Below are 17,909 nucleotides of genomic sequence, written 5' to 3'. Positions count from 1 at the left end.
TCCAGATGGGTTCACAGCCGAATTCTACCAGACATACAAAGAGGAGCTGGTATCACTCCTTCTGAAATTATTCCAAAGAATACAAAAAGAGGGAATCCTTCCCAAATCATTTTATGAGACCAACATCATCCTGATACCAAAACCCAGCACAGACTCAACAAGAAAAGAAAACTTCAGGCCAATATCCATGATGAACATAGATGCAAAAATCTTCAGTAAAATACTGGCAAACCAATTGCAACAGCACATCAAAAAGCTTATCCACCATGATCAAGTAGGCTTCATCCCGGGGACGCAAGGCTGGTTCAACATATGCAAGTCTGTAAATGTAATTTACTACATAAACAGAACCAAAGACAAAAACCACATGATATCTCAATAGATGCAGATAAGACCTTTGACAGAATTCAACAGCACTTTATGCTAAAAACTCTCAATAAACTAGGTATTGACGGAACGTATCTCAAACTAATAAAAGCTATTTATGACAAACCCACAGCCAATATCATACTGAATGGGCAAAAACTGGAAGCATTTCTTTTGAAATCTGGCACTAGACAAGGATGCCCTCTCTCACCACTCCTATTCGATATAGTAATGGAAGTTCTAGCCAGAGCAATCAGGCAAGATAAAGAAATAAAGGATATTCAATTAGGAAAGGAAGAAGTCAAATTGCCTCTATTTGCAGATGACATGATTGCATATTTAGAAGACCCTATCGTCTCAGCCCAAAATCTCCTGAAACTGATAAGCAACTTCGGCAAAGTCTCAGGATACAAAATCAATATGCAAAAATCACAAGCATACCTATACACCAATAACAGACTTAAAGAGAGCCAAATCAAGAACGAACTGCCATTCACAATTGCTACAAAGAGAATAAAATACCTAGGAATACAATTAACAAAGAATGTAAAGGAACTCTTCAAGGAGAACTACAAACCACTGCTCAAGGAAATAAGAGAGGACACAAACAGATGGAGAAACATTCCATGCTCATGGTTAGGAAGAATCAATATTGTGAAAATGGCCATACTGCCCAAAGTAATTGATAGATTCAGCACTATCCCTATCAAGCTTCCTATGATCCTCTTCACAGAACTGAAAAAACCACCTTAAACTTCATATGGAACCAAAAGAGAGCCTTCATAGCCAAGACAATTCTAAGCAAAAAGAACAAAGCTGGAGGCATCATGCTACCTGACTTCAAACTATACTACAAGGCTACAGTAATGAAAACAGCATGGTACTGGTACCAAAACAGAGATATAGACCAATGGAACAGAACAGAGGCCTTGGAGGCAACGCCAAACATCTACAACCATCTGATCTTTGACAAACCTGACAAAAACAAGCAATGGGGAAAGGATTCCCTGTTTAATAAATGGTGTTGGGAAAACTGGCTAGCTATGTGCAGAAAGCAGAAACTGGACCCCTTCCTGACACCTTACACTAAAATTAACTCCAGATGGATTAAAGACTTAAACATAAGACCTAACACCATATAAACCCTAGAAGAAAATCTAGGCAAAACCATTCAGGACATAGGCACAGGCAAGACACCAAAAGCATTGGCATCAAAAGCCAAAATAGACAAATGGGACCTAATTAAACTCCAGAGCTTCTGCATGGCAAAAGAAACAGTCATTAGAGTGAATCAGCAACCAACAGAATGGGAAAAAATTTTTGCAGTCTACCTATTTGACAAAGGGCTAATATCCAGAATCTACAAAGAACTAAAACAGATTTACAAGAAAAAAACAAACCCATTAAAAAGTGGGTGACAGTTATGAACAGAAATTTTTCAAAAGAAGACATATATGAGGCCAACAAACATATGAAAAAATGCTCATCATCACTGGTCATTAGAGAAATGCAAATCAAAACCACACTGAGATACCATTTCACGCCAGTTAGAATCGCGATCATTAAAAAATCTGGAGACAACAGATGTTGGAGAGGATGTGGAGAAATAGGAACACTTTTACACTGTTGGTGGGAGTATAAGTCAGCTCAACCATTGTGGAAAACAGTGTGGCGATTCCTCAAAGACCTAGAAATAGAAATTCCATTTGACCCAGCAATCCCATTACTGGGTATATATCCAAAGGATTATAAATTGTTCTATTGTAAGGACACAGGCACACGAATGTTCATTGCAGCCCTGTTTACAATAGCAAAGACCTGGAACCAACCCAAATGCCCATTGATGATAGACTGGACAGGGAAAATGTGGCACATATACACCATGGAATACTATGCAGTCATAAAAAGCGATGAGTTCATGTCCTTTGTAGGGACAGGGATGAACCTGGAAACCATCATTCTCAGCAAACTGACACAAGAACAGAAAATCAAACACCGCATGTTCTCACTCATAGGCGGGTATTGAACAATGAAAACACATGGACACAGGGAGGGGAGCATCACACACTGCGGTCTGTTGGGGGGAACTAGGGGAGGGACAGTGGGGGATGGGGGAGTTGGGAGGGATAACATGGGGAGAAATGCCAGATATAAGTGATGGGGAGGAAGGCAGCAAACCACATTGCCATGTATGTACCTATGCAACAATCTTACATGTTCTTCACATGTATCCCAAAACCTAAAACACAATAAAATATATATATATATTTTTTAAATCCCATATCTAAAGTGGCTAGTGTACTATAATAAATTGTGTGCTTAAAGACAACATTTAATAATCTATCAAATATTCTATATGATCCTAGTTTTTTCTATCAATATCTTCATATTATAAAATATATATTTTCCATTTTTAGTAATATTTTTATATTTAAAAATATGGATCAGGAAAGGGGGGAATTACAGATAACCCAGAAGAGAAAGGAAAAAACTCAACAAGTTCACCTGTCCAGATGCAACCCCAGTTAACAGTCTTGATATTTTCCTTTAAATCCTCTTTTTTATAATGTCTATATGTTGGATAGAGTATGTGCCTTTATGTATTTTTTTAAAGATGAAATTGTGTGTATGTGTATCTCCTGTTCTTCACATTTTCTTACTTGTGTGTCATGAACAACTGTACATGTCAGTATATATACTTCCAAAACTTTTTTTTAAAAGACTATATCGTGTTCACTGATGTGAACTAACAGCAGTTATCTACCCAACTTCATCCTGTTACACGTGGGTCCTGTTTTTTTCAGAAGAAAAGGGGGCAGGTTCTCAGTGGGCAGTGGTGTGGGAGGGCTGAGGGTGCCAGAGGCCGCCTCCACTCCCACTTTCTTTGTGTTGCCTTCAGAGTAAATGGGGCTTGGTTTCTCCAGCAAGTAGACCTGTGACCTGTGCGAACTGGAAGACTTGCTGTATTACCCAGGTATATCAATGTACTTTAGTGCTCTACTAGAGAGTTATAGGTAGAAAAACAGTTAGACCTTACAGTATTTTTTCCTAGATTCCCTAAGGTACTATAGGGTAATTTTGACTCATGTGATATGAACTATGCTTCACCTAAAATAGTTTTTGCAAACATGGATATATAAGTCCTTTATTAAATCTGTAGGAAGTATTTATGCCACTTATTTCCTACCTTCAGTATTAAAACCTCCTCAATGGCATTTGACATTGAACTGCTTTCCACTTTGTCGCATGCTCCTGTCATAGTTCCTGTCTGGGTCCTGAACCCTGGGGACTTGGCTGTTATAGCTCCACCCCAACTACACTGGGCCTCGGTCCTGAGACTTAGTTTCCTCATCTTACAAGGAGAAAATAATAGCCCTTGCCTGCGTAGAATTACAGAGATCTAATGAAATAATTAATGTACTCAGAAGCATGCTGTAAACGCCAAAGCACATGTAAGTAAGAGAAACAAAGGGACCCATGCAAATTTCAGAGTCCTTTCCCCACAGCATCATGCCTCTTCTTCCAAAGCTGATGTCTTAGTCGAGCACGGCCATGTCCTGAGCACATTACTCCGCAAAGCATTCTATTTGTCGTTCGAAATGCAGTGTGTTACATCTTCCTTACAGTCTGTATGACAGCACATGAAATAATGGATAACTGCAGTGTTCACTAAATATTACTTACTTATGGAAATGTTGAGGTGGAGATTTAGATAGTTCAGTCAAGGGAGGAAAATTAGTGTTGGAATCTGTCTTTTTATGTATCAGAAATAGAAATAAGATAGGGTGAGAAGTAATATGCCGAAACACTATAATAGCTAACAGATAGTACATACTGTGTGCCAGGCACTCCTGCAGGTGCTTGAAATCTTCTTCTTATGACCCTATCAAGTAGTGCTATTATTATTATCATCCCTACTTTATAAACTTGGACACTTAGCACAGAGAGGCCAGAAGAGTTGCCCAATGTTACCACAGAAGTGAAGACCCAGGCTACCTGACCCCACCGTGTGTGCTCTTACCCAGGGCACAGTTCTGCTGCTTACGGTACTTTTTAAGCAGTTCTTTGATTATTCAGATGATGGTACTGTAGGAAAATTAAGACAAAAATACTGAAAAATGAAAATCTTCTTTGTTTTAGTGTTTTGCACATGTATTAAAGCCAAGTCACTCCTGGAAGCATGTAAGAATACAGGGTATTTTTGATAATCTAAATGCTGCATGTTACTAAGAGCTTGACACTGAAGTCAGGAAGAGCAGTTACAGAGAGTACTTAGCACAAAAGGGAAGTGTGAGGTTTGAAAGAGCAAGGACAAGTCTTCTTCAGACGGTGGAGTGTAGGATTCATCATTTCTCAGAACATGTCTTTGAACACATTTTCAATTTTAGGTAAAAGGTCTCAGCCTCCCTCTCAGCATACCTCCCTACCTTAGTCTGCTTTTAAATCTTAGGAATATTTCTTTGTTCTCCAAGGAACTTAAATATGTTAACATTCTTACCTTTCCACAGAGAGCCACTTACCAAGAAGGGAGTTTCTAGGCTCAAAGTTCTTTCTTGTAATAAGTAATATAGCCTCATCCCTTGTGCAGCCGAGGTTGAAAAAGACTATCTCCTTTTTTCAAATTATCAAGTCTTAAGAATTACAGTTGTTTACAGGGCTTGCCATATCCGTGTAAGAATTTTGGTTCTCTTACCAATTATATACTATGTTAAGATACGGCAAGTATCAGGAAAGCAAGGAGTGGCAATGATTAGAAACCAATGGCCAAGTTAGGAGGGGCAGTTGCTCCCCCAAGTTTGTTGTGGCTGTGTAGCAGTGAGTGACAAGAAGCTGTGTGTCAGGTGAGGAGCAAGGGGTTGAGGCTTGTCAGGCGCCTGTGAGTGCCCAGCTGTGTGCTAGGTCAGGAAGTGCCATCGTGAACCAGACCGGCTTCCTCTCAGCCCCTTTGGAGCTCACAGTCTGGTGGGGAAGCAGCAGTCACTGTGACAGGCAATACACTAAGGGGTGACAGGTGACTCATTAAGATGGGTGCTGGTGGTGGTAGGCATTTGGGGATCCCTGTAGAAACATGGGGAGGACTTAGAGGAGGATCCCGCTTCCTGTCCCTGGGATGCCTACAGCACTAAAAGTTGTCAGATGAAAAATAACATTTGGTACTGTTGATTTAACTAAATGACTTATGTCATTGTAGTCGACTTAGAAATGATAACATGCTCCTTGACTTGAGCTTGAAACCTCAACCACCAGTTTATAATCCCTATTTTTTTTAACTTTTATTTATTTTTGCTAAGGAATCTGTACTTTTTCATCATTTTACAACTTTTTTGTCCCATTACCTTATTTTCATTATGTTACTTTATATGACCATGGGTTCTAAAATAGTAGAAAATGAAATATTTTTGTTCTTTGTTAGAATTTCTCTGCAAAGAATCTCCAAAAATTCATATTCACATTGATCGTATCGACAAAAAAGATGTCCCGGAAGAACAAGAACATATGAGAAGATGGCTGCATGAACGTTTCGAAATCAAAGACAAGTGAGTAACAGCGGCTCCAGCCCTTCCGAAACTTTGGTTCAACTAGATTTCAGTTTAGTCAACCATTTGAAACCAATGTAAATAGTTTTGTTGTCTCAAGAATGCGATTTATAATCCTGTTTTAAACTTTACTTATACAAATCACTGTAAAAGGACTTGTGACAGTGGGCCCATCTGCTTTCATTGATAGTGTTTCTTGGACAATACTATGTGATAACATATAAAATTAAATTAAAAACAACAACACACAAAAAAACTTTCCAGTGTCAGATGCCTGGATCTACCTCTCAGGTCGGATAAACTGGTGGTACTGTGTGAGGACCAGCTGCTGGGCCAGTGTGTGCCGAAAACCAGGGTGGGGCAGAGGACTGTGCTGATGTACGGGTGGACATGATGCTGTTAGATTTATTGCAGAAAGAAGGGGCAGTTGACAGTGTTATATCCAAAATGCCTTCTGTGATTAATTATATTCAACAATTTTAGCCAATTGTTTTATTCTTTTAACATATATTTTCTTCTCAAGAAAATATCATTGTTCTTCTTTTCCTTGCTTTACAGTAAAATGTTTTAAATTAACCTTCCTGGGTGAACCTTACTGGGTGAAAATTATTAAAAGTATAATAGCTTAACAGTGAAATTTTAAGTTTCTATTTTCATTGACTCTCAACTGTACATAATTTATTAAGGACCTCTTTGTCCATGGAAGAAATTTTAAAGTAATATCTACATGTATCAACATGAAAATGTGTTTTCAGAAAAAAGACTAATGTATTTAATGTCCTACTTAGTATTTATAAATATTTAGAGTCTGAACATTTTAGTGCAACGACTATCGCTAGGGAATGTGATTTATAAAGCAATGGAAGCGTGTTCCCTTTCTGTATTTTTGTGTTTTAGATGATTATGTTGGGTGTGTTCTGCTATTATAACTTGACACATTTTATGTAAGATGGGAAAATGAAATTGACTATGTTGTTTTCCTTCTTTTATCTGCCTTTATACTTCCATGGGAAGAAAGGCTTCTTTGAGACACTCCAGGTGCAGTAAGCAGTCCGTATCCATGGATTCCACATTCATGGATTCAACCAAGCACAGGTCAAAAATATTCAGAAAAGAAGGGAGCTGGGTGTGGTGGCTCATGCCTGTAATCCCAGCTCTTTGGGAGGCTAAGGTAGGCAAACTGCTTGAGTCCAGAAGCTGGAGACCAGCCTGGGAAACATGGCAAAACCCTGTCTCTACAGAAAATACAAAAATTAGCCAGGTGGGCACCTGTAGTCCCAGCTACTCAGGAGGCCGAGGTGGGAGGATCACTTGAGGCTGGGAGGTTGAGACTGCCGTACGTCATCATTGTGCCACACTCCAGCCTGGGCAACAGAGCAAGACCCTGTCTCAAAAAAGAGGACTTGGGAGGATGCGCATGTGTTTATTCAAATACTATGCCATTTTATTCATGTATCAGGGACTTGAGCATCCTTTGATCTTGGTATCTGCTGGGTATCCTTGGACCAGCCTCCCATGGATACAGAGGGACAGCTGAGAACTGCTGGTCCCGTCTTTGACTTCTGGTGGAATAGGAGCTCTATGTGAAAAGGAGGAGAAGCTGCAGCAGGTTATTAGCCATTTGTGGGTTAGGTCACTGCAAAATTTTATAGATCAAAAGTTTAAAAAACAAAGAGCATCCTCATAAAATGGCTGTTGAAATATTATATATATAATTCATATATGCTAATCATAGAGCATATTAAAGATATTTTGAAAGACTAGAAACTTCTATTAAACCAAGTTTCTGGATGTTTTCTTATTCATCATTATTTTCCAAGGACCTGCATAACTTTTCCAGTATGTAATAGCTACCTAATTGATATTTTTTTAATTGAAATACTGAAGTGACTAAAATATAAACTTTTTTCATTCTGGCCATAGGATGCTTATAGAATTTTATGAGTCACCAGATCCAGAAAGAAGAAACAGATTTCCTGGGAAAAGTGTTCATTCCAAGTTAAGTATCAAGAAGACTTTACCATCAATGTTGGTCTTAAGTGGTTTGACTACAGGCATGCTTATGACCGAGGCCGGAAGAAAGCTGTATGTGAACACGTGGATATATGGAACCCTACTTGGCTGCCTGTGGGTTACTATTAAACCATAAACAAGTAGCCGCCTCCAGACAGTGGGATGTGCTACATTGCCCATTTTTGGCAGCTGCACATGGCATCAAATTGTTTCCTGAATTTAATAAGGAGTGTAAATAAAGGCTTGTTGGTTGAACATTGAATAAAATAGAATTTGTGATGAAAGCTGATATGCGATGGTCTTGGGCAAACAAACATGGTGATAGAACTTTAGCACTGGGGCTGCTGGAAGGGTAAAAGCTAAATGGTTTCTCCTGCTCTTTCAATTTCCCATGCACTAATGACAACTTCAGAGGCTAGGAGGATTGTATATTTTGTAAGTCAGATGGCTGCATTTTTGAGCATTAATTAACAGCATATTTCACTCTGTTATTTTCAATTTATTACCATTTGACAGCTCCAAATTCTTATACTAAAGTACTTTGTATCTTGCAGCTAGGTAATATTTCATGTTTTGCTTAATTTCTACAAGTCAGCGAAAGAAACTGTATTTAAGAAGTGTCCGCTGGGCGCAGTGGCTCATGCCTGTAATCCCAGAGCTTTGGGAGGCCAAATCGGGCAGATCACCTGGTATCGGGAGTTCAAGATGAGCCTGACCAACATGGAGAAACCCTGTCTCTACTAAAAATACAAAATCAGCTGGGCTTTGTGGCACATGCCTATAATCCCAGCTACTTGGTAAGCTGAGACAGGAGAATTGCTTGAACTTGGGAGACAGAGGTTGTGGTGAGCCAAGATCATGCCATTGCACTCCAGCCTAGGCAACAAGAGTAAAACTCTGTCTCAAAAAAAAAAAAAAAAAAAGTGTCAAGATGTTAAACGGAAAGGGTAAAAAATATTCATGGGGATAAAGCTCTGTTTAGCACATGATTTTATTGTATTACATTATTAGCTGATTTTACTCATATTTGCAAAATAATTAAATTTCTAATATTTATTGAAATTGCTTAATTTGCACACCCTGTACACACAAAAATGGTATAAAATATGAGAATGAAGTTTAAAATTGTGACTCTGATTCATTGTAGCAGAACTTTAAATTTCCCAGCTTTTTGAAGATTTAAGCTACTCTGTTAGTACTTCCCTATGTCTATGCCATAAGTGCTTGAAAACATTTAAGGTTTTGAGTTTTTTGAAGTATCACAATAGTCAGTGTGAACCTTGGTTGGACCCCAAGTTCACAAGACATTTCAGGTGATGGGAGCCTGCAGACATTCTGCCTGGATTTACTAGCATGTGCCTTTTGCCTATGTCTCTTTGATTTAACAGAATATGAATTCAGAAGTCACGTTTCTGTAGCGTGCTGGATTCCCACTGGGCTCTGGTTCTTTACCCATGGATCCCGTTAGTGGTGCTGCTCAGCAGCTTGCATGCGGACTTGCTCGGAGGAAATGCAAAGCCAGCCCATGCTGCTGCTGTCAGAGGTCAACTCACTAAGCCTTTGCCAGCGGGCTTCACCGGCTACTGCAGAGGCATTTTGCATTTGTCTGTGTCAAGAAATTCACCTTGTCAAACCAGTGAAATCCAGATGAATACTGGATTCATCAGGACTGAGCGAATTTGTTCATTTCCCATTAGTTTTAATGGAGCTACACATTAATATGTATCACCTTAGAGCAAGAGCTGTGTTCCAGGAACCAAATCACAAATTTCAGCCATGGAACCATGGGAAGAAGACCTTTCAGTGTGAACTACTCTATTTTTATGTTACAATTTAAACTTGGATTTCCTCATAGTCCTTTACGTTAACATTTCTGCTTACTGCTACTGGATTTTGTTGCAATGTATCAGTGACCCACATGAAACATACCAACTGGATCATGATAAACAAAATGAAAAAATGATTAAGGGAAAATTAAGTGACTCTGTCACACTGCTTCTCCCAAGCCAGAGAATAAACTGTTTCAAGCAACGTCTTTGAAGAGTCATGTGGTGTGAATTGGTGTGTATACATTAGAATGTATATATATTCACACATCCATGTACACTCAGGATACAGTTGGCCTAATCATCAATGGGGGTATGGATAAAATTTAAGAAAAGTTTCCTCATGCTGAATTGTAATTTTCTCTTACCTGTAAGGTAAAATTTAGATCAATTCCATGTCATTGTTAAGTACAGGAATTTAACATATTTTGAATATAATGGATATGCTCTAAATTTGAATTTCGAGAGGCAATACTACTGGAATTATGTGGATTCTAACTCATTTTAACAAGGCAGCCTAACCTGCATAAAATCACTTGAATGTTACATTTCTTAAACTATACTAATCTTCTCACAAAAGGTCTATAAAATATGGTAGTTGAAAAAAATTTGTATCAAAATGTTTGGAAAGTCAAAAGTTTCTCCTTAACCTGTATTCATATTGACGTGAGTTATTTTCTAATATTAAGAGCCCTATACCTGTAAATCTTTTCACATATCATTTAAACTTTTGTTTGTGTTATTATTGATTTACAGCTTAGTTATTTTTCTTTATAAGAATGTCATCAATGTGCATGCTTTTGTTTTTCAGAAAAGGATGTGTTTGGATGAAAGTAAAAAAAAATAAAATCTTTCACTGTCTCTAATGGCTGTGCTGTTTAACATTTTTTGACCCTAAAATTCACCAACAGTCTCCTAGTACATAAAGTAGGCTAATGACTGGCCCTGCATTCTTCGCAATATTTTTGCCTAAACATTGAGCAAAGTTTTAAAAGAATACACTAAAATAGTCAAAACTCTGAAGCAGTATATTACTTTGGTTATATAAACTCATCTGTAATTTATAAGATGCATGACAGATGTTAATTTTCTTGGCAATTCTGTAATCATTAAATATCTCAGTGAAACATGTCAAATGCCTGCAATTAACTAAGTTGGTGAATAAAAGTGCCGATCTTGCTAATTCTTACACCATACATGCTGATAGTTTTCCATGTGTTTCATTTCCATGTGATTTTAAAAATTTAGAGTGGGAACAATCTTAATATGGGTTACATAAGCTTAATTTTTTACTTTGTTCATAATTCTTTGACTAGGTCTGTGTCAATCAAGTGATCTAACTAGACTGATCACAGAAGGAAGTAAGGTCAAGTTCAAGACCAGCCTGGGCAACATAGCAAGAACCTGTCTATAAAAAAATTTTAAAAATTAGCCAGGTGCGGTGGTATGCACCTGTTGTCCCAGCTACTCGGGATGGTGAGGTGGGAGGATTGTTTCAGCCCGGCAGGTTGAGATTGCAGTGAGCCATGGTCATACCACTGCACTACAGCCTGGGTAACAGCACGAGACCGCATCTCTTAAAAAATAAAAAGGAAATACAGAAAGACAAAATTTGCTCATAGACACAGAGTAACTCCCAGATACATATCACAACGAATTTGAAAAGAGAATTGTCTATCAAAGTAGTATTTCATGTATATAATTTCAAGTGCATAGTAAAATAACTTTTAACCTTAATTTGTTTTTGAAGTATTTAGATTGAAGATTGAGTAAAATATTTTCTTGGCAGACATTCCATATCTGGTGGAAAGCTACAATGTCCTTGTAGTTTTGCGTAGCTTTCTTTATAAGCAAGATTTTTTTCCCCTCTTTTCAGGCCAGTTTTCATTAGGAGTAACTGATACTTTTTGATTAAAGATTAGGTAACTTGAAATTATGTTATAACTTAGTATAACTGACATTATATAGAGACTATGTAACATCCAGTCATTAGAGTGAAAATTAGTACTCTGGTCAAACTATAATTTCCAGCATTGAGATATTTGATATGTAGGTCAAATATTCATGTAATTAACTGAATTTAAAACATTTAATTCAACTATTACAGAGTGCTTGTCTATAAATCACTAATTTACTCAGTTTAGAGTAGCTACAACTATTCAATATTATCAATGTTTGACATCTTTTCCAATTTGTGTATGAAAAGTAAATCTATTCTTGTAGCAATTGGGGAGTCACACGTGGTCAAAGACATATTCCTTGTTATTATGCATACTGTAATAATACCTGGTTATCCTGAGCAGAAAAAAGGTTATTTTTAAGGAAACCAAATAGAAAGCTGAAGTATTTCTAATGTACTGAGGGAAATCGAGTATGTGGAACAAAATCCCAGTAAAACATTTATTGATATTGATGAAACACATCAGTTTTTCCATTTGAATTATTATTGGCTCATGATTTTATATGTGAATATATATAAGATATGTTCTGCAACTTTATAATGTTCATGTTTTTTTTAAAAAAAGGTGCTATTGATATTCTATGTCTCCAGCAGGCGAGAATACTTTACTAACTCTTTATGTCTCTTTATGGTATTTTTCAGAATTCTGACTTATGTTATTGGGATTATTGGTGCCTCATTAATTCAGCAATAAAGGAAAATATGGATCTTAAAAATTGGTGATAAGTTATTTCATACATATGTGATAAAGTTTACATGTTGTATGTATATGTTGTATTGCCAAATACAGCTATTAAATACATAGTATTTTAAAGGCTCACTTTATTGTGATAGTAGAGAAGCAGTGCCGTAAGCCTCTTGCAGGCATCATCTCATCTCTCTGCCAGCACAAACCCCATGCCACAGCATAGCTTGACCACTGAAAGTAGTGTGTCTGCAGGCATACTGCCAGGTTTGGATACTGTTTCTACCAATAGACACCTTACCAACGTAAATCCCAGACTCTAAAATAGTTCATGCTCTGTCTCTACATGCATAACTTTAAATTTCCTGCCAGGTCTGGTGGCTCACGCCTGTAACCCCAGCAGTTTGGGAGGCCAAGGCCGGTGGATCACTTGAGGTCAGGATTTTGAAACCAGCCTGGCCAACATGGTGAAACCCCATCTCTACTAAAAATACAAAAATTATCTGAGTGTGGTGGCGGGCACCTGTAATTCCAGCTTCTCGGGAGCCTGAGGCAGAAAAATCACTTGAACCTAGGAGGCAGAGGTTGCAGTGAGCCAAGATTGTGCCATTGCACTCCAGATGGGCAACGAAAGAGAAACTCCATCTCAAAAAAAAAAAAATAAAAAATTCGTCTCCTATTTCAGCTTTCCCTTACCTGTAAAGAGGGCAGAATATGTATTTACTTTATAGAGTTCAGGGAAATGACTCACTAGTTTGAGATTCTAGGTATAAAAATACATTCTTACATAATTTCAACATCAATATGAGAGATGACTGCTTCCTAAACCATTTCAGTTTTATTTGCTGTCTGAAATGTGTGTATTAGTAATTGTCCATTATTTTCTGATGCATTTTGGAACTCGGCACATGATTATGAGTAGTATTTGTTACTAGACATCTTTCTGGTTATTGAAGCTCATGTGTATATTGTGTTCTATTAAAACATGCATGAGTTTCTGTCTGAGTCACAGGTCAGTTTCTTGATAATTTTTGGATGGTTAACCAGTTTTCATTTGTCCATGACCACCTTCATTCTTTTTTCTCACCTGCACCCATCTTTTATAAGGTCCTTTCATTTATTGCAAAGAAGATGGTGGAGAAAATCTGGAATTCCCACCTGCTCATCCCATCCCAATGTTTGTCATTGGCCAGACTGGAGAAGAGCAGTAACTACTGTGGGAGATCATTTGTTTATGTAATGAAAACAAGGATGAGGAAAGAACCTAGCTTAACATCAGAGAATTGATGTATTTGGATTTTTTTGTTTTTAGGTGGAATCTTGCTCTGTTGCCCAGGCTAGAGTGCAACAGTGCGATCTCGGCTCACTGCAACCTCCATCTTCTGGGTTCAAGTTCCTGCATCAGCCTCTTGAGTCGCTGGGATTGCAGGCATATACCACCACACCTGGCTAATTTGTATTTTTAGTAGAGGTGGGGTTTCACCATGTTGGTCAGGCTAGTCTTGAACTCCTGACCTCATGTGATCCACTTGCCTTGGCCTCCCTAAGTGCTGGGATTATAGGCATGAGCCACCGTGCCCTGCCCGATGTATGTGGATTCTTAAAGAGCACTTTCAAATTAAATATCAATAGAAGAGAACTAACACTAAAGAATTTCTGTGTGAAACTGTTTAGCAAACGTGAGTAGAAGCTGGGAGATGTGTCTTGAAATGAATGCATCTGTAAAATACCATACATATATTATGATTTTATTGTTTGCTTGCCTTGGTTGATTTGGTTTTACTCTGAAATAATTTTTAACAGAGAATTGTGATCATTGGAATTTGATGATCTAGTAGAACGTGAGGCAAAATTAATAGCTATCTTCCTTAAAGATTTCTGAGGTTGTGATGAAGACAGTCTTCCCAAGGTGTTTTAAAACGGCAGCCAGAACTGTGCACTCACTCCACAGATTTGAATTCCCGCTCTGTGTTAGGTGCTGTGCTAGGGGCATGACTAGCTCAGTTATTTCCAGAGGTTCCAATGTATGGTGTGAAGAAAGCATGACAAGGACTCTAGTTAAGCCAAAGACATAGTAGGGAATGAAAGAAAGGCATCACCCCTTCCTGTGAGGACGCATTACTGCACAGGCACCCGAGCTTTGTCATCTACCATGTCCCTTGTTGAGGTTTCTTATTGGTGTATCTCAATGAATGTAATCAGTTAATGCTACATGGTACTGTGATTCCAAATAGTAATTATTGAGAATATCTGTTTGCTCTTACATCTGCTTATAATGAAGAGCTAAACTTTTGCTGCTTCTGTCTGTTCTTTCCATTCTCCTCAAAGAAGATTACTTGGGATGAATTGTGTTGAAAGACAGCGTGTTTATAGTGGCCTCAGAAGTCACCTAAAGAAATAAGCCAGAATGATTGATGGCATTTTCTCATCTTCATAACCTACACCTGAAGGGTTGTAAGGATACAACCCAAAGGGATTGAAACCACCTTTGCAAAATTTTGACGGAGACAGTGAAAGAGATCTAACTTAACTGACTACATCTTGCTTCTAACCTCCAAGCTGTCCTTGTTCATTCCTGAGTGTAGGCTGAACTAACTTTGGGAGGAACTTAGTTTATAGTTTAAACAAAGATGGTAACAGCCCTTTCCCAAAGCAGACCTCCTTCCTGCCTGGGGACTAAATTGCCTTTGCAGGACTAACATTAGCCACAAGATTAGACATTACGGTTTAGGAGTCACACAGCTGGAGGCTACAGGATTCTGACCCTCCCTAAACTGCTCCTAAGATCAGTGCTTGAGATATTTTGCAGACCCTGCACTTGATGGGTCAGCTGGCCCCACCCAGATCGATAAACTGGTACACCTGGTCTTGTGGCCCTCACTGAGGAACCGATTCAGCTCAAGAAGACAGCTTCGACTACCTATGATTTCATCTCTGACCAATCAGCACTTCCGGCTCACTGGCTTCCCTCAACTCACCCAGCTATCCTTAAAAACTCTGCTCCCCAAATGCTCGTGGAGACTGATTTGGGTAATAATTAAACAACTCCCGTCTCTCACAAAAAAAAAAAAAAAAAAAAAAAAAAAAGTCCTCTTAAGGGTGCTGACAGCAGAAGAACAAGCCAAACTGCTTTTGCAATGTTGCAGTTAGTAATTCCAAAATGTGCGTGGGGAAAAAAGATAATTCTGAATTGTTAAAAGAATGCTCATGAAATTAGCTGGGGACGGTGGTGTGTACTTATAGTCCCAGCTACTCCCAAGGCAGAGGCGAGACAATCACTTGAGCCCAGGAGTTCGAGGTTGCAATAAGCTGTGATTGCTCCACTGCACTTCTGCCTGGGCAACAGGTGAGATCCTGTTTGGAAAAAAAAAAAAAAAAAAAAGGATGCTCCTGTAATCTAGGAAATAGTTTTAGCTCTTTAGGTTAGGAATAATAGTGGTGTGTAAGATAAATGTCTAAATAGCTCAGTGTAGTGATACAATTAGGAACAGAGTTGGAAGCCTTAGAGAGGGAGTTGAGCCCAGTTGGCTTCACCCTACAGAGGAGGAAACCACAGTGACTGTAACAAGAGGAAACATCAAGGCTTTGTCAACATCTCACAGTAGAGTAGAGGTGGGAAGTGGTACAGACAGACGGTAACCATCATGTGACTTTATTATAAGGAGTATTTCGTTTATGTATAAAAGAATTACAGTTGGGCCAGGCATGGTGGCTCACACCTGTAACGCCAGCACTTAGAAAGGCCAGGGTGGGCAGATCACCTGAGGTCAGGAGTTCAAAACCAGCCTAACCAACATTGAGAAACCCCATCTATACTAAAAATACAAAGTTAGCCAGGCATGGTAGTGCATGCATATAATCCCAGCTACTTGGGAGGCTGAGGCAGGAGAATCTCTTGAACCTGGGAGGTGGAGGTTGGGGTGAGCCAAGATTGCACCACTGCACTCCAGCCTGGGCAACAAGAGCAAAACTCCGTCTCAAAAAAAAAAAAAAAAAAAAAAAAAAAACCAAAGAAAAGAAATACAGTTGACCTCTGCGTAATAATGCTGGGGTTAGGAGGCCCGATCTCCTATGCAGGTGAAAATCCTCGTTTAACTTTTGATTCCCCAAAAACCTAACTACTAATAGCCTACTGATGACCAGAAGCCAATAACATAAACAGCTGTTGAACACATACTTTGTGTGTTATATGTATTATACTGTACTCTCACAGTAAAGCTAGAAAAAGGAAAATGTTATTAAGACAATCATAGGGAAGAGACAATATGTTTGCTATTAAGTGACAGTGAATCATCATAAAAGTCTTCCTCCCCACCATCTTTGTGCTGAGTAGGCTCAGGAGGAAGAGGAAGAGGAGGGGTTGGTTTTGCTGTCTCCAGGGGTGGCAGAGGAGGAAGAAAATGTACATCTTAGTGGACCTTCACAGTTCAAACCCGTGCTGTTCAACGGTCAACTGTATATACAGAATAAATCTGATTTCACATATATGAAGTACATCTATGTGTTTGTGCGTGTGTGTGTGTATGATTTCCAATTGGTAAGAATTTTTCAGACAATGCTAAATTTCTTCTCTGCACATCTCCAATGTTAAATCCAGGATCTAGGTGGTCATCTTGCAAGTGTCCCTTGTGTTTTATTGGTGGCTGACTTCCCACTCTATGTACTCAATGACACGATGACATCTTTTAAAAAAATTCTTGTGTGCACATAGTAGATGTATATATTTATGGAGTACATGAGATGTTTCGATACAGGCATGCAATGGGAAAGAATCATGTCATGGAGAATGCATTTGCATCCTTCGTGTTATGAACAATCCAATTTTAAATTAAAAAGTTAAAATTTACAGTTATTGTTGATTCTAATCACCCTGTTGTGCTATCAAATAGGTCTTATTCATTCTTTCTATTTTTAATCCCATTAACCTTCCCCACCTCCCATCCAACCTCCTGCTAACCTTCCTAGACTCTGGCAACCCTCCTTCCATCTCCATGGGTTCCTTTTTTTTTTGAGACAGAGTCTCGCTCTGTTGCCAGACTGGAGTGCAGTGGTGTGATCTCAGCTCACTGCAACCTCTGCCTCCCGGGTTTAAGCGATTCTTGTGCCTCAGCTTCCCGAATAGCAGGACAGCACTTCACGAGGGAAGATGGACCCCAGTGGGAACCCCGCTCTCCACCCGCTCCATGCCCCGGCCGCTGTCGGACACTGCTGGCCTCAGCACAGACCCGCAGCCGGAAGCATGCGCTGCCAGCGTCCCCTCCCTCCCACTCCCAGCTGACAGACAAGCGCGTCTCTGCCCCATTCATTGCCACACACGCCCTAAAAGTGTCCTCACATAAGTCTGTCACAGCCATTGCGTAAATCGTGAGCCCACCATGCTGTGTGCACGCTCAGCTTTCCCCAGGCTGCATCCCTCCCCCGTGGGACCACATCCCCTACTGGGTAATGGGAGGCTCTGGAAACACCCCTACTCCCTCTAACAGCGCAGTAAAAAAGCAAGACCAGCTCTGTGGAAGGGTCTC

At 39.2% G+C, this 17,909-nt stretch overlaps 1 protein-coding gene across 1 annotated transcript in view; it reads left to right on the top strand.

The window, feature by feature from the left end:
- AGPAT5 (1-acylglycerol-3-phosphate O-acyltransferase 5) overlaps positions 1–10,603 on the top strand; it is a 63,322-nt gene extending 52,719 nt beyond the window's left edge. Inside the window, exons 7-8 of the mRNA XM_012457368.3 lie at positions 5,780–5,903; positions 7,827–10,603. Coding sequence (XP_012312791.1) covers positions 5,780–5,903; positions 7,827–8,052 — 350 coding nt within the window. The 3' untranslated portion in view covers positions 8,053–10,603. The remainder of the gene's footprint in view (positions 1–5,779; positions 5,904–7,826) is intronic.
- The last annotated feature ends 7,306 nt before the right edge of the window (positions 10,604–17,909 follow it).

Source organism: Aotus nancymaae, unplaced genomic scaffold (assembly GCF_030222135.1).
Source record: "Aotus nancymaae isolate 86718 unplaced genomic scaffold, 86718_ANA_hifiasm-v0.15.2.pri h1tg000090l, whole genome shotgun sequence".
NCBI lineage: Eukaryota > Metazoa > Chordata > Mammalia > Primates > Aotidae > Aotus > Aotus nancymaae.
The sequence above is the reverse complement of the archived record's forward strand: the minus strand, read 5'-3'. Positions and strand labels throughout refer to the sequence as shown.